Here is a 25,374-nt window from a genome sequence, read left to right as displayed (position 1 = left end):
CATGAAATCCAAGTTTTCTCACCTTCCGCCTAACTGTCGTAGTACTTGCACTGGATCCTGATCCGGTTTGATATTCCCTCTTCAACTGTCGCTTTTGTGCTGTACGTGTCCCTTCACGTTTCCACTTCACTATCACATCGGAAACAGTGGACCTAGGAATGTTTAGGAGTGTGGAAATCTAGCGTACAGACGTACGACACAAGTGAAACCCAATCACTTGACCACGTTCGAAGTCCGTGAGTTCCGCGGAGCGCCCCGTACTGCTCTCTCACGATGTCTAATGACTACTGGAGTACCTAGCAGTAGGTGAATATCGAAGACATATGCTTTTTCGTGTGTCCGGATACTTTCGATCACATAGTGTACATAGCATCTTGTTCTGTATGACCTAGGCAGGAGTGTTGGAGCTGCGTAACCCCACACTAGAGCAGTTTAGTACGTCATCAGACGTCTAATCAGTGTCATGTAAACATAGGTCGACACACTTCTATTCAGTGTGTTTTGCTGTTGAGCATTGCTAAAGCTGTCTGACCCTCGCGTATGCTCGCTTGCTTATGTGTTATAATTGGTCCCCCCATTTTTGTCTCCGATTCAGCCAGACACCGAGGCACCTCAAAATGGTTCAAATGGCTCTGAGCACTATGCGACTTAACTTCTGAGGTCATCAGTCGCCTAGAACTTAGAACTAATTAAACCTAACTAACCAAAGAACATCACACACATCCATGCCCGAGGCAGAATTCGATCCTGCGGCCATAGCGGTCGCTCGGCTCCAGACTGTAGCGCCTAGAACCGCACGGCCACTCCGGCCGGCGAGGCATCTCACTTTCTTATTGGACGTGTCTGCAGTGTTGTTTGGCTGCAGTGTTGGTGTTTGTGCAGTTGGTTTGATTTGCGAATGAACAAAAATGCTTCGCACTTGTCGACGTTTACCTCAACACGCCATCGTTCCGACAAAGGCTCGCCAGTTCTGGGTGCAGGCTGTAATTGTGAACTTATGTTCGATAGCTTCCAGTCTTTGCGCTAGGATCGCAGTGTCATCCACGTGCGTGACTACTATCGTGTTTTCTGTAGTTGGAAAGTCATTAATGTAGGGATTAAACAAGAGCGGCCCCAGGATGGTACCTTGAGGTACTCTACTACGTAGTCTCCTGTTGACTGTTTGCCCTGGACGTGAGTGCAATTTCGGTTACAGGAGTAACCCGTCAACAATGTGACGCAGCATGTGAAGGTTGCTGTATGTGGACGGGTTACTCCTGTAACCGAAATTGCAGATCTGAAGATGGTTTTAGAGGAACCGAAACCCGTCATGTGATCAAACATTTTTGCAATCAAGACGGATTATAAGTAACATTGCATAACCAGTGATTCCGGTATCCCATTAGACATTATGTCTGTTTTTGTAAAAACTGAACGTCAGTGTTGAAGCATCTGCCAGAGAGGTACACTACTGGCCATTAAAATTGTTACACCAAGAAGAAATTCATATGAAGAAATTCATATGAGATGAACTAGAGTGGTTCTAGGCGCTTCAGTCTGGAACCGCGCGACCGCTACGGTCGCAGGTTCGAATCCTGCCTCGGGCATGGATGTGTGTGATGTCATTAGATTAGTTAGGTTTAATTAGTTTTAAGTTCTAGGGGACTGATGACCTCAGAAGTTAAGTCCCATAGTGCACAGAGCCATTTGAACCATTTTTGAGAAATTACGGGACGGTGACAGACTTTTTGCACTCGTTCTATTTAGCGACTAATCGTCATTCACCAACAGCGGCAACGTAAACCGGCATAATATGCAATACTGGACAATGGAAAATCCACGATGGCTGCGGCAAGTGGAACATCAGCGACCTTGGCGGGTTAATGTATAGTGCGGCATTATGGGAGGAAGGATAATTGGCCCCCATATTATCGATGGCAATCTAATTGGTGCAAAGTATGCTGATTTTCTACGTAATGTTGATGTTACTACAAGATGTTTCACTGCATGACAGATTGGCGATGTACTTCCAACATGATGGATGTCCGGCACATAGGTCGCGTGCGGTTGAAGCGTTACTGAATAGCATATTTCATGACAGCTGGATTGGTCGTCGAAGCACCATACCATGGCCCGCACGTTCTACGAATCTGACGTCCCCGGATTTCTTTCTGTGGGAAAGTTGATGGATATTTGCTATCGCGAACCACCGACAACGCGTGACAACATGCGTCAACGCATTGTCAATGCATGTGCGAATATTACGGAAGGCGAACTACTCGCTGTTGAGAGTAACGTCGTTACACGTATTGCCAAATGCAATGAGGTTGGCGAACATCGTTTTGAGCATTTATTGCATTAATGTGGTATTTACAGGTAATCACGATGTAACAGCATGCATTCTCAGAAATGATAAGTTCGCAAAGGTATATGTATCACATTGGAACAACCGAAATAAAATGTTCAAGCGTACCTACGTTCTGTGTATTTTAATTTAAAAAGCTACCTGTTACCAGCTGTCCGTCTAAAATTGTGAGCCATATGTTCGTATTTTTGAATGCCCTTGGCTTCTTAGATTTGTCATTGACGAACAAGGGGAACTTGTGGGTACCATCTTCGTTGCTATAAGGAATGACTGTTATTCTGTCTTGTATAAGTTTCATTCCTACCACGGATTCATTTGAAGCTGCGTTGGCAACATTTTAAAGTTCAGCCCTGTCTCATCGATGTTATACACTTAGCAAGGTAAGAGCTCATTTTGTTCTACAATTTCTTGAACCTTAACAGAATACTCCTTAGCAGCTGCGGCATCGGTAGATAGTTTTTCACAGGAAATAGAAACATATCGGATACCATGACAAGTTTTCCAGCAAACAATCCAGCCTTCACTGGCCTCAAATTTACTTTCGGCTTCCAGTTTTTTGTGCAAAACTATCGCTTTTTCTCTGATAATTGGCTCTGATATTGGAGTTCCTTTCCTTCTTTCTTGACATCCAAAATGCTTTATCAAGCAGTTCAAGTTTAGGCTTTTTTAATGTTTTTCGATTCTTCAGAGTGTTTTCACCATCACCTGCATAGGATTCAATGTCTTTCCGATTCTTCCTCCAATCCTTAATTGTCGTAACACGTACATTCAATTCCTTTGCAATTTTTTGGAGCGAGTCTCCTTCGTCCAGTCTTTGTAGCACTGCTAATTTTTTATTTAGTGAAAGATTTACGTTTGAATCCAGACATGTTAAAAACAGATAACTATACACACAATGAATGTGCAGTAGTAGTACTGTAGATAACACGGAGTAAAGCAAACAACGACGTTTTTTTTGACGCCAACAAAGGTTAAAACTGCACAATGACGTACAGTATAACAATATGCACAGCGACAGACACCGCAACAATGGCCCGGCAGGCGTCCAGTCCTGACAAGTGGGCACAGGCTCGCGAGCCTCAACATGGTCAGACTAAGGCCGGTATTATACTATCAAATTTTTTGTCAAAGATTTGATCAAAGATATGATCAAATATTCCGTCAAATATATTTGACAAAGATCTTTGACGTAGTGCTAGAAGGGGTATTACACTGTCATCATATTTTTCGTCAAAGTTCAAGATGGCTGGCAAAAACAACTTGTAACTAACTGCAGCAGCAGTTGCATGTACCACGATTGCACTGTGTGCATATGCGGAAGAGAAGCGGGGGAAAAAAGGAAACGTACCTGGGTGAAGCCGTGGGTTTTACGACGACACGATAAAAGCATTCAACAAAACTTGTTACGTGAGCTTGTAGTGGAGGACGTCAAGTCGTACATCAATTACTTAAGACTGGCTGAGCATACATTTCTGTATATGCTCATTTAAGTGTATCCTCATATCACAAAACACAATATTCGCTTAAGAACTGCTACACCTACAGAAGACAGGCTCACTATAACACTCCGATTCCTTGCTACAGGAGTTTAGGTTAGGTTAGGTCAGGTCTCCAATCTTCGTAATCTATTTTTGTATTCAGTGTGCCTCACATTGTAAAGTGCCTCATCAGCTTCATACATCTCTATTAATTTTGTAGTTGTTGGCACACACCAATTGTATCAATGTCTATAAAAACACTACAGACGACAGAACGCAGCGATGCTAGCGCTCCATTTGGTAACATGTCACATTGTAGTGAACAGAAGACAAGCGACTTATTTGATCAAATCTACAGCGAGGCCAAAGATTTGATCAAATATTGGACGACATTTGACAAAGTTCCCTATTACACCATCAAATATCTTTGACAAAGGTATTGGACAAAGATATTTGACAAAGAAATTTGATAGTGTAATACCGGCCTAACCGGTGTGTCGGACCATCCAAGGTCGGATTAGAGGAGTTCTACTGTACGTAATAAAAAAAAATGGGGGTTCCTATTTTAAAAACGCAGTTGATATCCGTTTTACCTATGGCAGCGCCATCTAGCGGGCCAACTACAGCGGCATCTGGTTTCCCGTGTGATATTTGGCCCGGTCATGATCAATGGACCACCCGGTATGTGCGACGCACGTACGACATCCCCTTGACACACATTATTAAATGATTCCCTCGTAGAGAGTGCAGACGATTGAGTGTCTGTATCTGTGGGACAGAGCCGTGCGTGAGAGTTCCGGTGGTGGGGGAGGGGTGGGGAGAATGCGACGGAAGCCTCCGGAGGCGGCAGGAAGCCGGCCGAGGCGGGAGCCTGCCGCGTGCGCGTAGGACAAGCCGCCAGCCGGTAGCCAGTTGGCTGCCGTCAGCCGTCCGGTGCACACGGCGCAGTGTAGTGACTGCCGCGGCGACACGCACTACCCGCGCAGACGGAGCAGGCGCTACGGCAAACGCGCCGCGCACGCACCGGATAGTGGACACTCCCATGCGACAGCGGCCTGCATAGAGCCGACCTGGCTGCCGCCTGCGATACGGGAGTCCCTCTGCAGCGCCCGCGAGGTACGGTCCGTAACTATCTCGTCCTAAGAAGAGCTGCGCGTTTCGTTACAGCTTCGTTTGGTAAGCGCGAAAGCGTCATTGAGGTATTCATCCAAGTCACGTGGCAGGTGCTACAGGAGTTGTACTGTGCATCACAGTTAGGTTTATTGACAAAATTACAAGAGCATATAACAGTATTGGTTAAAAACAGTCTAGGTTGAAATTTTAGTTTTTTTTTTTAATTTTTCAACGACACGTTTCGCCTTATTTCGGTATCTTCAGGTTATCTTTTCTAGATGGACGCGAGAGGCACTAAGATCTGCAGAACGCCTTCCCGTTCACAGGAGTGAGTGTTACTCTCGTGTCCATCTAGAAAAGATAACCTGAAGACGCCTAAATAAACCGAAACGCGTCGTTGAAAAATAAAAAAAAATTGCAACCAAGACTCTTTTTAACCAATACAATTACGCAAATGACAGTCACAATCGCATTATTTATTTTACCGCCAACCGGTTTCAACCCGCGATGGGGTCATCTTCAGGGAACTTTGCTATGTATAGTTACCAACCGTGCACACGCAGGGTGACGACTCAACCGAGCGAACAAATGGTGTAAATTGCTCTGAAGATGACCCTTTCGAGGGCTGAAACCGGTTGGCGGCAAAACAAATATTGCGATTGTGACTCATTTGAATAATTGAATCAACCAATTTGTTTCATCTTCCCACATACAGGGTTTCCATAAAGCCCGGCAATAATTTCAAAAAAGGCAACGGCCTTGCCTCAGTGGTCGGCACTTGGATGGGTGTCCATGCAGGCCGCCATGCGCTGTTGACATTTTTCGGGGTGCACTCAGCCTCGTGATGCCAATTGAGGAGCTACTCGACCGAATAGTAGCGGCTTCGGTCAAGAATGCCATCTTACGACCGAGAGAGGGGGGTGCTGACCCCAAGCCCCTCCTATCCGCATCCTCCACCGAGGATGACACGGCGGTCGGATGGTCCCGGTAGGCCACTCGTGACCTGAAGACGGAGTGCTTATAATTTCAAAAAAACCATCACTTGGAAACTACAGCATGGCGCACGAAAACCGCGTCACGAGTATTAGACTGCTCATTGTCTCCCGCCAATTGACATCTATTGTTTAGAAGCTGTTGCGACTACATTTTGTATTTTCAGTACTAAAGCCGTTACGAGTGCGACTTGCTTGAAACGTGTGAAGTAAATACCTCGGAGAGATGTATTCTCTACGGCTGCGGTGACCGAGCGGTTCTAGTCGCTTCAGTGCGGAACCAACGACTGCTACGGTCGCAGGTTCGAATCCCTCCTCCGGCATGGATGTGTGTGACGTCCTTAGGTTAGTTAGGTAACAAGTTCTAAGTTCTAGGGGACTGATGACCTCAGATGTTAAGTCCCATAGTGCTCAGAGACATTTGAACCATTTGATGAATCCTCTTGAAGAAAGAAACGGAGGCATATGTGTATGCCGGTTCATTGAAGGAAACGCGGGACATCTTTGCAAACAAGTTTCCTGGTGTTTCCACAGCAGCAAAGAGCAGTATGCAAAATTTGGTGACAACGTGGCATACTACAGCGACAGTAGCAAAATAAATTAATTAATTAATTAAAATCGAGCTGTGATCGCGGATATTCGAGCACGAATGATCCAAAGTCCAAAGAAATCGACACATAACTGTCACAAGTGTACGTTTCGTACAGGTTTCACATCGTATAAGGATGAAGCGCTACAAAATGACACGAGTCAATGAAGAAGGGAGATAAAGCAAAACGTGTGTATTAGTGTACGTGGATGAGAATGTAATGTTGGATGCGCTGCTGTATTTCATGCGTGACGAAGACTGGTTGCGCCTGACAGATCATGTATACTCCCAGCATACCACATACTTGTCAACAAACAATCCGTATATGAATAATGAGGAGCTTCTTCACGTGGATAAAAAAAGAAACAGAGTATGGTGTGCAGTGTCAGCAAGTCGGATTGTGGGGCCCACATTTTTTGCAACAACAGTAACACCGCTGTGTGTACGCGGACCTTTGAAGAATTTTACGTACAGTTGACCCCCATCAAACGCTCATATGCTGTAGTTCAACAGGATGGGACGACCTGTCACGCTTCACGCGAGTGAATCTCACGAATTCGTGGAAGGTCCACAGAAGAAAAGGTTGTCGGCAAAGGGTTGTGGCCTCCGCGATCCCATTACCTAACCACTTGTGACTTTCATCTGTGGGCAGTGTAAAGGTAAAGTTTACGCCAGTAACCCAATAACGTCAGAAGGCTTGAAATTTTGAGAAATGATGCGTCAGCGTTGCGCAAAGTGTTATGTTGCGCGCAAAACTTCGTTGAAGTAAAGGGAGGTTATTTTCAGCAGCTAAGGTCATGAGATCAATTCAGTAAACATATACCTCTTCATTAGCTTATCTTTTATTTCTTTATTATTTAATTATTAAATGTTTGTCTATTTTTTGTTGTACCTGCTCATGACGGGCAACAATTCTTGCGTAACTGACGAGCAGTCTGAACTCGGGGAAGGATTTTCATGCGCCACCCTGTATTTGAGACTGAACATCGTGGTTTGTTGTAAAAGCTTCATCAGTTCTCAAAGTTTTTTTCTGATGCTCCACATTTCAAAGTATACCCCACTCGTCGTTCGTAAGACACCAAGGCGAGTTTCTAGTTCTGCCCATGTACGGGCCAGCAATGCACCATCAACAGTTCTTACTGCATCACTGATTCGTATACTGGGGGTAGTGATTTCGTTGACCGCTATTGTATACACGCGGACCTTGACATAACCCCCCACAGAAAAAAGACTAATGGCGTGCCATCGGGAGTGCCCGGAGGCAGAGCAATGGAACGACCACGACTCATCCTCTTCTAGGGAGACGTTCGTTCAGCACACCCTGTATGTTTAAACTTCAATTTGGGTATGAACCATCATACTGGAAAATTATTGGTGGCTGCAGGTCTTCGATCTCTGATGTTAGGAATTGTTCTAACATCATTGGGTAAAGATTTCTCGTTAGTGTTTCCTCTGCGAAGAAAACAGGCCTATCAACTTATCATGCATTAGACTACGACTACCATGGAATTTCGGGCTGTCGCAGATGTATTCGGGTGTGTTGTGTCTCTCGAGCGGGTTTTCGGTGCTCAAATCCTAATGTTGTGGTGATTCACACGTCCTGAAGTGTAGAAGGTTCCCCATCTGAAAACATGTTTGTTTTTTCAGAGTAGTCGATGTCTTTGTCTATGGAGCTCAGTATGGAACATGCAAATACATACCGCAGAGGACGATCGTTTGGCTGCAGTGTTTGGACCATTTGCACTTTCTACGCAAAAAGTCGTAGCCACTTATGTAACACTTCGTGGACAGTTGATCTTGCTTCCTGCAGTTCGCGTGATGCAAGAGTAATTGACTACTGGGGGCAGCGTTGAAATACAGCTTGTTATGTCAACACGTGCTTGAGAAACAGACGGACGTCCACTTCGAGGAAGCACTTTGACACTGCATGTCTCTTTACACTTTTTAAACCACCTCTTTATATTTTTGCCGGCAGTATCACCACGTAATGGCGTCCATAATTCTGCAGTGCTGCAGTCACAGATTTTGATTCTTCATACCAATAGCACACTGCGCCTTCTCCTGGTCAGGCGCCATTTCGATCCCCTCTAATTCAAATCTTTAAAAAAGAAAACAAGACTTAGAGAGCTGCTAAACATTTTACAACAAACCACAATTCTCTATCTCTAATAGTTTTCAAGTTACGTTTTTTTTTAAATGATAGCGAGACTCTATGGGTACCCCATATATCTACGTGTTTCCGTGTTTCCTTAAATCGCTTAACGCAAATGCCGGGCTCTTCGGAAAGGGCACGGTTGATTTCCTCTCCCATCCTTTCGCAGTCGACCGAACGTTAAAAACTTACGTTCCTTCCTTCAATAATCGCTCTTCCCGGGCATCATTCACAGAGAAAAGAAAGGGGAGGGGGGGCGGAGAGCGATAATACTGCGCGAACAACCCACTACACACCATAAGAAAGCTTGCGCAATGTAGTGGGCAGCTCGGTACATATTTTCTAATAGATCCCGCGTTAACGCTGCAGAAAGAATCGCCCCAACACATATCCGGGTCGTCTGTCGGTCGTTTTCTTGTATTTCGGTTAGTTTCTATGCGTGGTTGTTTTTGCACCCATAAATACGGAGGTGTTGCTCTAGACGGCAACAGTTTAAAAAAGGAGAACTTGCATAGTGAAAAAGAGAGCCAATGCTGCTTATGTACTGACGAAAACTACTAGTATACATGTGAATATAATATTATAGCTGGCGGAGAACCTACACAGTGAAAAAGAGACAATGAAGCTTATATACTAGCGAAAAATACTAGTGTACTTGTAAATATAGTATTACAGCTTGTGGTTTCAAACCTTCACGTGTTATATCACTTCACGCAACTTGTGTTTCAAAAACAAACTCACCACTCTGTACCAGAATACATTCTTCATGAATTATTAGATTGTAAGTTGTGGCGGGTACGATTTAACGCCCTTCGTGGTCTGACGGAATGTGTCAATCTGCCAGTAACTTTCTCTCTCTCTCTCTCTCTCTCTCGCTCTTGCTCGCTCGTTCGCTCTCCTAGTTTCCTAAATTTTTATTCTTTAAGGAACTCCTGCTTTTTTTACTGTTTCACTGTTTTTTACTGTTTCCATTCGCCGGGGAGCGCTAGTTCAGGAAACCATGCATATTGGTGAGATTCGAATCTGATGATAGGGAGACCCTTAGGTGTAAGTTACGTAGGAGCTGTGAGTGACGAGTATCGTCTGACAAGAAGTTTCAGATGATATTTGGCTTCCTCTTTTGTGGCTTCTGATAGTTCTTTCTTATACGCTTCCCAGACACCTAGTGTACTGTTGCATGCACACCAGTACACAGAAATGCGCCCGAGACATTCTCAACGACGACAGCTTCTTCTTGATCTTACTGGCAAGTACTATACATCTTCAGCCTTCAGCGTCGAGACTGTTCGGGACCTCTTAGTGTGCACTGTGCATCCGTGACCTCTTATTGCGCACTGGCGTTTAGTAGCCCTCTCGTTCGACAAAAGCGCAATTGGAGGCTACGGCCTTGGCGCGCAAAATATTGTGACGCAGGCTGACCAAGAGACGGCAGCCCGTCCCATTGTGGACGAATGCGCTGTCAGAAATCTTGTCACCGAAGAAAGCTGATAGCTTTAGAACCGAACTGTAGTTACGTCCGTTTTTCCAGCAGAGCGAGCCGACTAAGTTGTTACCGCGGTGTGCCCCTTCTCGAAAGAACCATGCCTACTCTTCACCCATTATGTTGTCCGATCTCGTCACCTTCCTAGTGCAGGCCGCTGTGGCCCAGCGGTTCTAGGCGTTTCAGTCCGGAACCGCGCTGCTGCTGCGGTAGCAGGTTTGAATCCTGCCTCGGACAGGGATGTGTGTGATGTACTTAGGTTAGTTAGGTTTAAGTAGTTCTAAGTCTCGGGTACTGATAACCTCACATGTTAAGTCCCATAGTGCTTAGAGCCATTTGAACCATTTGTCATTGTACTAAAGCGACGCCACCTTCTTAACCGAGATCACTAACGCACGCGTGTGCGGTGACGCACGACTCGGAGGTACGCCGGTTTGGATCCTAGTAGAGGAAAATTTCAATGTCGGTATGTGACCAGCAAGGGAGGGAGAAGTAGTGGAGTAAGGTACCCGATCACCAGCCCCTGCACTAATGTCGTGGATTAATTTCCACACCTCTCTGCAGTGTCTCATGAAGTGAGTGAATTTGACTCAGTTGATGATAAGCCATCCGTCGGATGGAAAACTTAAGCTCGGCCGACCCCTTTGGTGCTATTCCAAACAAATAGGTTATGTGCCAGTACTGGGTTACACCCTCTGTCTGGCCTTCATCCATAACAATACATACCCAACACTACACTCCTCAAGCACTCGACACAGTCATCCACACGACACAGATATACACTTGACAATTCATAAGAGGTCCGAAGAAAGCAATGGCAAACTATCTCCGCTAAGACCTTGCCTGGAACGGCGATGCAGGATTCCTTCATGTGCTCCTGGGATATCGTTAACTTTTTGCGCTTCCGTGAACTGTCTCCACCCTCAGCCAGTGTGATGCTTCCATATACCTCACGCCAATGATTCGACCTTTCTTAGAGTTCGGGATATGGCGATCAGCTGCGCATGCTAAGACGATAAAAAGTGAAATATGCGGCAGAGTAAACACTTACAGCAACCTAATGTGATGACAGTCAGTGTTTGGTGAAAGATGCGCTCTGCGTATTCACTCCCTCCTCTGTATTATCACAGCTAGCATGTAACTGTTCCTATTTGTACTGGAAATGTGGGACACGTGAGGGACCTATTTGTATTCTGCAACATCGAAAGAGCCCTGCGTATTCATTCCCTCCTCTTTGTTACACAGCTGGCATGTAACTGTTCCCATTCGTACCGTAAATGAAGGACATTTGAGGGACGTATTTGTACTCTTCCACGTCAAAGCTGAAGACTGAGATTTTGTAACTGTCCAGCCACCTGATGTCGTCTAAAGATATCCTTGCTCCGGCGCAGTCGTAGCCCTCAGGTCGCGAAATAGTTGTTTTTGACTCTGTATTTTACTAGTAAGTTGAAAAAAAAACGGTTCCAATGGCTCTGAGTACTATGGGACCTAACTTCTAATGTCATCAGTCCCCTAGAACTTAGAACTACTTAAACCTAACTAACCTAAGGACATCACACACATCCATGCCCGAGGCAGGATTCGAACCTGCGACCGTAGCGGTCGCGCGGTTCCAGACTGTAGCGCCTAGAACCGCTCGGCCACCTCGGGCGGGTACTAGTAAGTTGACTAAGCGGCACTACGCTACTAAATGAGTATCGACACATAACTGGAATCCCAATGACTTTTTCTTATTTCTTTATCACACACTGTGCAGTTAAAGCCCTAAACTGCTAATAAAATATTTCACAAAGGTACCCCTACACAGTCACACGTAACACGGTTTATATAACATATATAATCGTGGTGCATTAAATATATGGTAGGAACTACAGTCACAGATCTATTTACGCATTCCATACTCTAATCTTCTCTGCACTGCTCGCAGAGTGGCGATTATTTTAAGATCATTTTGTGAGACTCGCAACGCAGATCTTGCGGCCTCTAAATTGAACGGAACCAGGCCGTATGTGCCCTCTTTTACCAATTGAACTGGTCAACACGAGCCACATAGCTCGGTGCGCATTTTTTGATGGGAGAAGATGATGCATGAATTGCTTCGTCTGCATGTCGTTATACTAATATTACTGAAAATGGTTATTAAAATGAAATGGCTTTAAAAAATGTACTAATTAGAATCACCACCGACAAGAAAAAAATCTAGAAGAATAATTCAGTAAGTAATTTATTCTGAAGATACATGATTGTTGCCTAGTTAACGAAATTTCAATTGACAATACAGTAACTTACAGTAATACAGTAAGACAATACAATAAGTACGGTAACCGAAAATCAACGTCTTTTTTTTTATTTTTTAAGGAAATTCGCTTGATAAACAATGTTCTCAAATGTGGGGTCACTAATATGAGTAATTCAGTTCCCTGTGTTTTCCCTACTTCCACTGAAATCTGGAATACGTTTTATCACCATCAATCTTAGGTCCGATTCCATATTAAGACGGTTTTTCTTTAAGGTTTTTATACTGCAAAGAACAGAAAAGCTCTGCTTACATAGGTGGTGAGTCATACCTTGTATGTCATGGATTTCTACGTTAGTGAAAGGATTTTCAATCCAACAGTTATTAAGTTGAGGGACAGGCACATTCCCGCGGAGTGGACGCTCGGTTCGAGGCGCCATGTCATGGACTGCGCGGCCTCTCCCGCCGCAGGTTCGAGTTCTTAGAATAAGCTAGTTTAAGCAGTGTGTAACTCTAGGTACCGACGACCTCAGCAATTTGTTCACACACATTTGAACATTTGAACAGACACATGGTATCTATCTTCGAAAAACCAGGTGTTACAACGATGAAGTGACGATAAAAATTGAAAAGGTGACGGGCGGTTAAGCCGTATTTTTCTCATCTAATCACATAGTCTTGCTACTGAAGAAAAAAGAACAACATCGAATGTAGTTTTTATTTATAACTGATCAGTGATGGAAAATTAAAGAACTATAATTGAGGGGGTTTGATGTTTATAAACATATAAATGACTACTATTTACTAAAAGAGAACCTAGAATTGGTGGTAATGGTGGAAGCTTTTCACCAGTTGAAGATGAAATCCATGAAATACCAAGGCGATGTGCGATTAAAGTTGGTGTACAACTGCGTTTAAAAAATTGCCCTAACAAGAAAGGAATTTATCTCACTTGAAGTATTCCTAAATAACGGTTGACCGGCTTCAGGGCAGAAATGTAATAAAATAGGAAAACATTTAAATTTACAAATCTGGATATAATTTATAATTGTAACTTAAAAATCAAGTTGTTGCATAACAGTTGGAGTCCCATTTTGTTACAATACATTTCAATTTTTACTCGTCGCAGACTCCTTCACTAGGTCCCAAGGTCCGCGGACCCCTCTTTGAGAAACGCTGGTTTAGAGGATAGTATAATTCTCAGTTAAATCTGAGTCACGATTTTTAAAAATGTTACTAAATAAAAATTAGAGATTGGCGCGATGGTCCAACAGCAATCTCTACACCTCCTGTTGTGGCAGCCAGTCGGATTATCCGACTTTTAAACTGGTACATTTTCGCACGGAAACAGTATCCATTGTACCATCTGTTGTCTGCACCTCACACCTCTTCTTAAGTCACGCATCAACTGAGCTAGAGATGAAATTTTAATCGACGTGAGCCACGGGCAAAGGAAATACTGGTATATCAGTTTGGTAACGTTAGCTCAAGGCATTCATAGTGTAACACGCCCCTTTCCCGCCAGCGTATATTTATCTTAGTGAGACAGACCGAACTCAAAGTTACGCTTGTTCCGGGAGACATCATTGGCGAATGTTCGAGACGTTGGCTTGCTGGATGGCCTTATTACCACATGTCGAAATCTCGTTGACAGGATAATTATGCCCGTGCAGTGGCAGCCACTCGCGTCCCAAATTATGATCATAAAACCACTACTCGAATTAAAAACCGGATCTAATGATTTGCTGCCGTGAAAGCTCGTATTTAAAAGCTGGGAAGGTCGCATATTTGTTAAACGTGTCTTCAGCTGAGGAACCGGTACTGCCGAACCGGGACACCTTTTTTCATACAGATGTTGGGAAGAGAAATATTGCTCTGCTGGGTACCACATGTGGAGACGCGTGAAAATGGTTTGCGGATGCTGCAGCTGGGAAATCCTGCTCTACGCTTATTGTGTGAGTACGGCTGTAATGAAATTAAATTGGAGGCGGGAGGGATATGTTGCCAGATTAGTAGAGGGTAGAGAGTCCGAGACACTTCTTTCCTGGATTCAAAAGGGTAAGGAAGATAGGGACATTGACATAATCGAAGGCGGTCGAAGACTCCATGGAGCCGCCAGTCATTAGAAAACTTTCAGGTGTGACGTCATCGGTATATCAGCTGACTGCAAGGCACAGAGAACTCTGTAAGGGACATCTAGCGGCGGATGTCAAATGGCTAATGTTACATGTATAGTTAATAATAATGGAGTCGAAATACAGCGCTACCTTAGGGAAGTAACTGCCTTTAGTTGTCTGTACCACGAGCGTTTGATACCGACAAGCTATCATACGTACTTTTAACCCCTTTCATTTTGGTATTTTCGATTTTCAGTGAATTGGGAAGTTTACCTCTCTCTTGTCGGATTTTGCCTAATTCATGTAGTAATTGTTTCTTTATTGTGTTCATGTTGTTTCTGTCACATTTATTTCACTATTGTTACATTGTCCACAAACGTCATTTCCATGAAACTACAAGGTTCTTATGATGGCCTCTGTTTTCCTTCAACACTTCTAGCTATCTTTAGGTTTACTTAGTTGTCATAGAAGACCGACTTCCCTTAGACAAATGAGAGCAGTCTCATGCGTTTCCATTCAGATGAGGTAGAATTTCTTTCGTAACATGCTTTTGTGAATTTGACGTTTATATACACCATTATAAGCGGACTACATGTTAATAGTTCTCTACTTACATGACCACTTCCTATAACTTTTACTCTCACAGCATTCACTGTACCTTCTGTTTCAGTTCTCCTAATTGTTGTTTCTCTTTTCACGACATCTCATTGTTTATTATAGTTGATTGTTTACTGTTTCGTTCATCAAGCCTAAGTTTCGTTAGAATCAGGTCACCTGTGCTGTAGATTTCGAACTATTCTGTGCATTAAAGCATAATTGCTACATGACGGATCTTCAACGATCTACTGTATTCAGTTATATCCTATCCCACAATTTTGTTCTCTATGCCATACAACGTTTGTTACACACCCTCTATATGCCATGCACCCTCTATACAGGATGTCGCAGGAGAAATGGTCAATATTGAGGGACGTGAGAGGAACAAGCACTCGAATAAAAAAAAAAAGTCTAGTAAACTCTAAACTGCACTCCTTAAGAGCTATGAGCACTTGTTCATCTTCGCTAAGATACTGTGAAACACATCTCTTCTACTGAAGAAGGGCGTCTCTTCTACTGAACAAGTGCTCGTAGCTCTTAAGGTACGCAAGTAAGAGCTCATGTTTACTATACAATTTGTAATGCTCCATACTACCTCCTCCCAGAATATGATAAGCAAAGAGCTTGTCGAGAAGAGATTTGTGCAAAGCCACTGTACCAGGGCGGCGTAGTGGTTAGCAAATTTGCCTAGTGAGTAGGATACCCAGGTTAGAATCCCGACCTTGTTACAAATTTTCATTTGTCACTTCAGTTTGCACGTATATACCGTAGATTTTTGAGATTTGAAATGGTCTCTGCAACCATGGAACTTCATTTGATTGAAGCATCTACACAAGAATTTCAGATAGGATCCTCCGTTTTGCTCGAAGCACAGTTAGAGAGCCTCTGCATTGCTGTTCGGTTTAGGGGGAATACCAAGCTGGCTGAGGCGTGCCTGGGTAGTCTGCACAGTTGTGCAAGTGGTTAACGCATCTGCCTAGGTAACAGGAGACCTGAGTTCAAATTCCGTCCTTGGTACAGGTTTTCATTGTCGCTTCAGTCAGCATATATACATCATAGACGTTTGAGACTTAACAGTGTCTCGAACCATATAGTTTCATATGATCTAGTGGTATCGAAGATGAAGAAGTGCTCATAGTACATAAGGTATGCATTGAGAGCCTATGTTTACCAGACTTCTTTGTTTCGAATGATCGTTCGTGTCATATCCTTGAATATTGACCATTCCATCCTGGGACACACTGTGCACTACCACCTGTGTGTTACACATGATCAAGGTGCCATCGACTGAGTGCTACATGAGCTCATTATGCCATCCATTGTGCGTTGCACGACCTCTATACGCCATCCATTGTGTGTTACTTAGTATGCCATCTACTGCATGTTACAAGTGCTCTCTGTTTGTCATCTACTGAGTGATACAGGTGCTCTATATGCCATCCACTGTGCCTCATGAACTCTTTATACCACCTGCCATGTGTTACATGTACTGTATATACCAGCCACTGGTATCACCCAAGCCGTATACATCATATGCTGTGTGTTACAGGTGCTCTATATGCCATCCACTGTTACAGGTACTCTATATGCCATCCACTGTTACAGGTGCTCTATATGCCATCCACTGTTACAGGTGCTCTATGTGCCATCAACTGTTACAGGTGTTCTCTATGCCATCAACTGTGTGTCACACATGCTTGTTATGCCACCCATTTTGTGTTATATGTGTTCAATGTGCCATCCACTGTGTGTTATAAGTTCTCTATATGTCACCCACTGAGCTCATTATGCCATCCATTGTGCATTGCACGACCTCTATACGCCATCCATTGTGTGTTACTTAGTATGCCATCTACCGCATTTTACAAGTGCTCTCTGTTTGTCATCTACTGAGTGATACAGGTGCTCTATATGCCATCCACTGTGTCTCATGAACTCTTTATACCACCTGCCATGTGTTACATGTACTGTATATACCAGCCACTGGTATCACCCAAGCCGTATACATCATATGCTGTGTGTTACAGGTGCTCTATATGCCATCCACTGTTACAGGTACTCTATATGCCATCCACTGTTACAGGTGCTCTATATGCCATCCACTGTTACAGGTGCTCTATGTGCCATCAACTGTTACAGGTGTTCTCTATGCCATCAACTGTGTGTCACACATGCTCGTTATGCCAGCCACTGTGTCTCATGAACTCTTTATACCACTTGCCATGTGTTACAGGTACTTTATATACCAGCCACTGGGTGTCACACAAGCCTTATATACCATATGCTGTGTGTTACAGGTGTTCTATACGCCATCCACTGTTACAGGTGCTTTATATGCCATCCACTGTTAAAGGTGCTTTATATGCCATCCACTGTTACATGTGCTCTATATGCCATCCACTGTGTGTCTCATGAGCTCTTTATACCATCCACTGTGTGTTACAGGTACTGTATATACCAACCACTGGGTGTCACACGAGGCTTATATACCATTTTCTGTGTGTTACAGGTGCTCTATATGCCATCGACTGTTACATGTGTTCTATATGCCATCCACCGTGTGTCACACGTGCTCGTTATGCCATCCACGTTGTGTTATATGAATTCAATGTGCCAACCACTGTGCGTTATAGGTGCTCTATACACCATCGACTGTGTGTCGGACGTGCTCCGCACAGCATTCTCACACCACTGCCTTCGTGTCGCAGGAGCGCGCAGGGCATGCGGCCTGGCGATGCCCTCCCGCCGCCTGCCGCCGCCGCGGCGGCCGCCGCCGGCGCACTCTCGGTCGCAGCTGCGCGCCGTCTTCTCCGCCTGCGACCCACACCGCACCGGAGTCGTCTCGCTGGACCGCCTGCTCGAGCTCGCCAGGGCCTACTGTCCGCCGGACAGCTCGCAGGTACCAGCCACCACTGTCTGCGCTAAAGCTTCATTTAGAAAGCAAACATTTCTGTTCGGTGGGGTGTAGAGAATTAGTCTTTTCTTTCTTTTGCTTGTGTCGTTTTTCCCGCGGATACGCAGGGTCGGCATGGTTAATCGGATGTGGCAATGTTAGTGGAAGGTGGGGTCGGATGCCCTTCCTACCATCACCCCGTGTCCCCCGCAAGGGAATTAGTGTACCCCAACTGTCTGCGACTAGTGTAATCCATGGAATAGTGCGGAAGTGTTCAGATGTCTGCAAGCCGTGTAAATGAGGCGGGACGTGGGGACTAGCCAGGTATTCACCTAGGGGGATGTGGAAAACCGCCTAAAAACCACATCCAGGCTGGCCGGCACACCAGCCCTCGTCGTTAATCAGTCGGGCGGATTCGATCCGGGGCCGCCGCGTCTACCTGAGTCCAGGAACCAGCGTCTTAGCGCGCTCGGCTAACCTGGTGGGTCGCATAGAGGATTAGAGTAACAGTTCAAAAAACGTAGTGAAACCTGTGATTACGTAGACTTCGCTGGCGTAATAACATGATAATCTTTTCGGGTACAGAGCCAACACAACGTTGGCGCCGGTGGCGACACCTACAACATGCTGACATGAGGAAAGTTTCCAACCAATTTCTCATACACAAACTGCAGTTGACCGGCGTTGCCTGGTGAAACGTTGTTGTGATGCCTTGTGTAAGGAGGAGAAATGCGTAAGATTACGTTTCTGACTTTGATTAAGGTAGGAGTGTTGCTTATCGCGATTGCGGTTTACCATATCGCGACATTGCTGCTCGCGTTGGTCCAGATCCAGTGACTGATAGCAGAATATGGAATCGGTGCGTTCAGGAGGGTAATACGGAACGCCGTGCTGGATCCCAACGGCCTCGTACACTATCAGTCGAGATGACAGGCATCTTATCCGCATGGCTGTAACGGATCGTGCAGTCACGTCTCGATCCCTGAGTCAACAGATGGGAACGTTTCCAAGACAACAACCATCTGCATGAACAGTTTGACGACGTTTGCAGCAGCATGGACTATTAGCTCGGAGACCATGGCTGTGGTTACCCTTGACGCTGCATCACAGACAGGAGCGCCTGCGATGGTGTACTCAAAGACGAGCCTGGGTGCACGAATGGCAAAACGTCCTTTTTTGCAGATGAATCCAGGTTCTGTTTACAGCATCATGATGGTCGCATCCGTGTTTGGCGATATCGCGGTGAACGCACATTGGAAGCGTGTATTCGTCGTCGCCATACTGGCCTATCACCCGGCGTGATGGTATGGGATGGCATTGGTTACACGTCTCGGTCACCTCTTGTTCGCACTGACAGCACTTTGAACAGTGGACGTTACATCTCAGATGTGTTACGACCCGTGGCTCTACCCTTCATTCGATCCCTGCGAAACCCTACGTTTCAGTAGTATAATGCACGACCGTATGTTCCAGGTCCTGTACGGGCCTGTTCGACTGCTGCCCTGGCCAGCACATTGTCCAGATCTCTCACCAATTGAAAACGTCTGGTCAATGGTGACTGAGCAACTGTCTCGTCACAATACGCCAGTGACTACTCTTGATGAACTGTGGTATCGTGTTAGAGCTGCATGGGCAGCTGTACCTGTACACGCCATCCAAGCTCTGTTTGACTCAATACCCAAACGTATCAAGGCCGTTATTACGACCAGAGGGGCCGGTGGGGGTGGCCGAGCGGTTGTAGGTGCTACAGTCTGGAACCACGCGGCTGCTTCGGTCGCAGGTTCGAATCCTGCCTCGGACATGGATGTGTTAGGTTAGTTAGGCTTAAGTAGTTCTAAGTTCTAGGGGACTGATGACCTCGGAGTTAAGTCGCATGGTGCTCAAAGCCATTAGAACCATTGAACGGCCGGGGGTGGTTGTTCTGGGTACTGATTTCTCAGGTTCTATGCACCCAAATTGCGTGAAAATGTAATCACATGTCAGTTCTAGTATAATAAATTTGTCCAGTGAATACCCGTTTATCATCCGCATTTCTTCTTGGTTTATCAATTTTAATGGCCAGTAGTGTATCTTACGGAGCACGCCCTCAGATACGTGAGTAGTACAGAGAATTTTTTGACTGACCCAGTGTGTCATACGCCTTTTCCGACTTGTACTCGGGAGGTGCGATGTTGAACTTTCCGTCAGATAATACCGATTCAGATTTTCCGTCGTGTATCTTAACGCGCAGTTTGGCAGATTGTGAAACAGGGAGCTGAGCCATATTCTGTGCTGACCCCCTGTCTTCGGAAATACGACACACAAACAGTTGGACTACGATCACACACGGGGCAAGGGTTACACTATTCGCAGATCGATGTCACACACGACTTCCCTTGCGAATTAGGGATAGGAAGGGCGTTCGGCCAAGAAAGGTAAATTAAAATAAATTTGCCAAATCGTGAAAATAGCGGATCCTGTACTGTGGAATAAACATAAGGCGAGAGAACTGGTAATGATTTCCTATTCCTTAGGAATTCCGTCCTTTCTTTCTTTCTTTCTCGGGGCCTTTGTCCCGCTCCAACGCGGGGTCGGTTTTGTTATTCTGTATTTGGCAGTGTTAATGGCAGAGGCTGGCCGGATGCCCTTCCTGCCGCCACCCCGAACCCCCCGGGACGGAATTAGTGTACCCCAGCTGTCTGCGTCTAGTGTAAGTCATGAAATACTGCGAACGATCTCAAATGTCTTTGAGACGTGTAACCGAGGCGGAACGTGGGGACCAGCCCGTTATTCATCTAGCGGGATGTGGAAAACCGCCTAAAAACCACATCCAGGTGGACTCAATCAGGGCCCAGCGCGCCTACCTGAGTCCAGGAAGCAGCACATTAGCGCTCTCGGCTAGAGATGGGCAAACTCGTTCGTTCTTGGGAACTAGTTAACTGCTGATAGTTCTTTTTTGGGAACTGTTCATTTTTATTCGTTCACCGTTCATTTGTGCTTGGTATATGGTGCTTATGAAAAACTGAAAACTAGTAGTGTAGGTGACTGAAGTATGGAGGGCACCAAGAGGGGCACTTGCCTCCCCCCTGGAGTATAGCGTTTTTATTCATTATAGAATTCTTACACATTTTCAGAAGTAATTTCTGTGATTCTGCAGAACGTGTCGTTTAGCCAACTGTAGCCTTCTGTGGCTGATTGCAGGGAAATAATACAGGGTGGCGCACGGAAAACAGGCCCCGAGTACAGACTGCTCGCCAATTACGGACGATGTGTTGCCCGTTACGAGCAGATACAACAAACAGACAAACATATAATAATTAGGTAGTGAAGAAATAACAAGCTAATGCAAGCAACAGTTGCAAAAGAATCGATGACGATGTGTAGAGAGCTGGAGAAGAGAACATGGAAAATCTCACGCAACGCATATGGGCTATAGCTCATGTAGTCTTGTAAACCCGTTGGTGGCTGTTTCCCAACTTAATAGACCACAATTGTCTTGTATAAAATTCTTCGTTTCGACTTCCACTACATAGCTATGCTACGTTGTAAACAATAATCGTTTACACCCTATATATACTTTACGTTGTCTCTTAGTTCGTAGGCGAAGTAGAGACTTTATGGAAACATAAAATAAAATGTTGTTTTCTCATACTTGCGTCACACGCTTAGTAAAAATTGGGTTTTCATATTGCATTACTAACGTTAATGCAGCAATAATAATAATAATTAAGATCGCAGTAATAAAGTTTTTGGTTTGAAAGCTCCTTCTCAACAAATGTTTTTGAGATAATAAGTAAATATGATTTTATGGCAACCTGTGTCTTTTCAAATGGAGAGGCACGAAAATCGTTTTGTATGAATTTTCTTACACTAAAAATTAAGCAAATTATTGAAAGTATTGAAAGTTAGCTGCTAAATCAAGTCGATGAAACTAAAAAATATATGAATAACAAAAAAAACTTGCCTTGTTATAAGTATGTCTTCTGCTGTTCATCGATATAATGAAATGAGCTGATATGCCCTTTTGTTATCTGAAGAGGCGTACTTATTACAGACAACATAATTTTTATGTAATTTACGTAACTATAAAATACTTTTTGATTACCGGCCGTGGACGCTGAATAGCCAGACCCAAGTGCAAGAACAGACTGTTTGGAACACGTGTAAAACAGGCGAGCGCAGTGAACGAAACGAACATCCGGATACTGAACTACTAGGAGCAGTCAGCAGTGGAACTGAGACAGGTGGTCTTGCGAAGAACGACGGCTGCGGCCGAGGGAGCCCGAGACTGAGACGAGTACGCGACCGAGGCTGGAACGAGAACTGCCGAAGTGACCGCCGCGACTGAAGCCAACTAGTGAACTATGAACCGATCGTTCCTCGCTCCCGGGAACTATAAATAGACCGCCGCGACCGAAGTGAACTATGAACCGATCGTTCCTTGGAATTCGTTCCTCGGTCCTTTCGTTCATCTTGGTGAACCGTTCCTTTGCACCCCGTTCGTTCGCGAACGACCCATCTCTACTCTCGGCTACCCTGGCGGGTTGAATTCCGTTCCTTCTTGTGGTCTTCATAATCACAGATTTAGCCCAGATTTTAAACGGAGACATCCTTTCGTGCGCGGCAGCAAGTATAAACATCTACTCCAGAAGGACGGTACATTCTTGTGAAGTGAACCAGCATTATGACGAGGACGGGCGCCCAGGAGTGAACTCCGCGGCGGTGAGGCATGCTGGCTGACCTGTTCCGCACGGTGGTTGCAGCTGCTCACAGCTCTGGAAAACTGTCACGCCAGAGTTGCTTGCACTGCCTCGCAGGTGGACGTCAGCGGGGAACACTCGTCTTCGTTCAAGCCTGCAGTTCCCGGGTCGTCGCCACCGCGTTCTCAGGGAAACAGGAAGCTCAAATTCTACGCCGGCGTTTGACCTTCGGAAAATACGAGGGCTTTGTAATTTAATTTCTGTCATCCGCCGGAAGCCCTCGCTCTGACGTACCGTTGTTTGCTCCGTCACGTCAATCTTCTGAGGTGAGGGAATTCTTCGCAGGTTTGTTTTACGAAGGCAACGTCTTAAGAATCAAGGTTACCGTCAAATATTCAGATTTCCCTCGACAGACACTGAGATCAAAAGGCCACGAAGTACCGGAAGAGACAAAGGAAATTACCAGCTGCTTTAAAATTAAAGTCACTAAAAATGCTATCGATATGACAAACCTGAAAATTACGGAGTACGGCAGGCGTCTCATTTTGCTGAAAAAGATAACAGATTAAATTGGAAAAGCAGGAATGAATTGCACACACACCAACCAAAGTTTTGCATTTCCCCTTTATTTCGAAATTTGTGGCACAAATAACAAGAACTAGCTCTGAGACATGCGAATTTATTCATCTGCAGTGTGTCCAGATGACTAAAAAAATAGTGTAACCTCAAAATCGTCTGTTTTATATGGGGATTTTTCACAGCTCTGCAGTGGTGGAACGTACAAGGCATAAATCCGTCGTGGCATTTCACCGATGATATCATCAAACCTGGCCTGGCCTAAATTTTCTCACTCTCGCAGAGTGCACGCAGAGCAAGTGGTCGTTGTCGACGTCCAAGGACAGCTCTTCTCACACTTCACACCAAAAATCACCAACATTCTCCTCTGAGTGCGAAAATATTTTGTTGAAGGCGACCTAGATAGGGAGAAACGATCATCGTAATAAAATAAGGTGAATCAGAGCTTGCACCGAAATATTGTCAAGGTGGTTCGATGAACTCTCCATCAGGCACTTAAGTGTTATTTGCAGAGTATTCATGTAGATGTACACTGCTGGCCATTAAAATTGCTACACCGCGAAGGTGACGTGCTACAGACGCGAAATTTAACTGACAGGAAGAAGATGCTGTGATATGCAAATGATCACCTCTTCATACCATTCACACAAAGTTGGCGCCAGTGGCGACACCTACAACGTACTGACATGAGGAAGGTTTCCAACCGATTTCACACACACAAACAGCACCTGCCCTTCATTCGATCCCTGCGAAACCCCATATTTCAGGAGGATAATGCTCGACCGCATGTTGCAAGTCCTGTACGGGCCTTTCTGGATACAGAAAATGTTCGACTGTTACCCTGTCCAGCACATTCTCCAGATCTCTCATCAATTACCTGGTGAAACGTTGTTGTGATGCCTCGTGTAAGGAGGACAAATATGTACCATCACGTTTCTGACTTATATAAAGGTCGGATTGCAGCCTATCGCAATTGCGGTTTATCGTATCGCGATATTGCTGCTCGCGTAGGTCGAGATCCAATGACTGTTAGCAGAATATGGAATCGGTGCGTTCAGGAGAGTAATACGGAACGCCGTCCTGGATCCCAACGGCCTCGTATCACTAGCAGTAGAGATGACAGGCATCTTATCCGCATGGCTTAACGGATCGTGCAGCCACGTTTCGATCCCTCAGTCAACAGATGGGGACGTTTGCAAGACAACAACCATCTTCACGAACAGTTCGACGACGTTTCCAGCAGCATGGGCTATCAGCTCGGAGACCATGGCTGCGGTTACCCTTCACGCTACATCACAGACAGGAGAGCCTGCGATGGTGTACTCAACGACGAACCTGGGTGCACGAATGGTACAACGTCATTTTTTCGGATGAATACAGGTTCTGGTTACAGCCTCAAGCTGGTCGCATCCATGTTTGGCGACATCGCTATGAACGCACATTGGAAGCATGTATTCGTCGTCGCCATACTGGCGTATTACACGGCGTGATGGTATGGGGTGCGATTGGTTACATGTCTCGGTCACCTCTTGTTCGCATTGACGGCACTTTGAACAGTGGACGTTACATTTCAAATGTGTTACGACCCGTGGCTCTACCCTTCATTCGATCCCTGCGTAACCCTACATTTCAGCAGGATAATGCACGACCGCATGTTGCAGGTCCTGTACGGGCCTTTCTGGATACGGAAAATGTTCGACTCCTGCCCTGGCCAGCACATTCTCCAGATCTCACATCAATTGAAAACGTCTGTTCAATGTTGGCCGAGCAACTGGCTCGTCACAATACTCCAGTGACTACTCTTGATGAACTGTGGTATCGTGTTGAAGCTGCATGGGCAGCTATACCTGTACACGCTATCCAAGCTCTGTTTGACTCAATGCCCAGGCGTATCTAGGCCGTTACTACGGCAAGCGGTGGTTGTTCTGGGTTCTGATCTCTCAGGATCTATGCACCCAAATTCCGTGAAAATGTTATCACATGTCAGTTCTAGTATAATATATTTGTCCAATGAATACCCGTTTATCATCTGTATTTCCTCTTGGTGTAGCAATTCAATGGCCGGTAGTGTAGATGTAGGTACCGCATATTTTCGATTGGATTCATGGCTGTGGAACAGGCAGATCAC

The 25,374-nt window shown here is 45.2% G+C and overlaps 1 protein-coding gene across 9 annotated transcripts in view; it reads left to right on the top strand.

Moving 5' to 3' along the window:
* LOC126356198 (rab11 family-interacting protein 4) overlaps positions 1-25,374 on the top strand; it is an 895,205-nt gene that overhangs the window by 215,174 nt on the left and 654,657 nt on the right. For 6 of the 9 annotated variants that reach the window (XM_050006986.1, XM_050006989.1, XM_050006991.1 and 3 more), the window contains exon 2: positions 17,807-17,997. In XM_050006986.1, the coding sequence (XP_049862943.1) occupies positions 17,833-17,997 (165 nt within the window). In that variant the 5' untranslated portion in view covers positions 17,807-17,832. Of the gene's footprint in view, positions 1-4,690; positions 4,939-17,806; positions 17,998-25,374 lie in introns of those variants that run through there. The other 3 variants (XM_050006992.1, XM_050006987.1, XM_050006990.1) reach the window with 2 other exon arrangements.

The sequence above is a fragment of the Schistocerca gregaria genome, chromosome 3 (assembly GCF_023897955.1).
Source record: "Schistocerca gregaria isolate iqSchGreg1 chromosome 3, iqSchGreg1.2, whole genome shotgun sequence".
In the NCBI taxonomy this organism is placed as follows: domain Eukaryota; kingdom Metazoa; phylum Arthropoda; class Insecta; order Orthoptera; family Acrididae; genus Schistocerca; species Schistocerca gregaria.
Note: the sequence above shows the minus strand (reverse complement) of the source record. Positions and strands in the feature narration are given on the sequence as shown.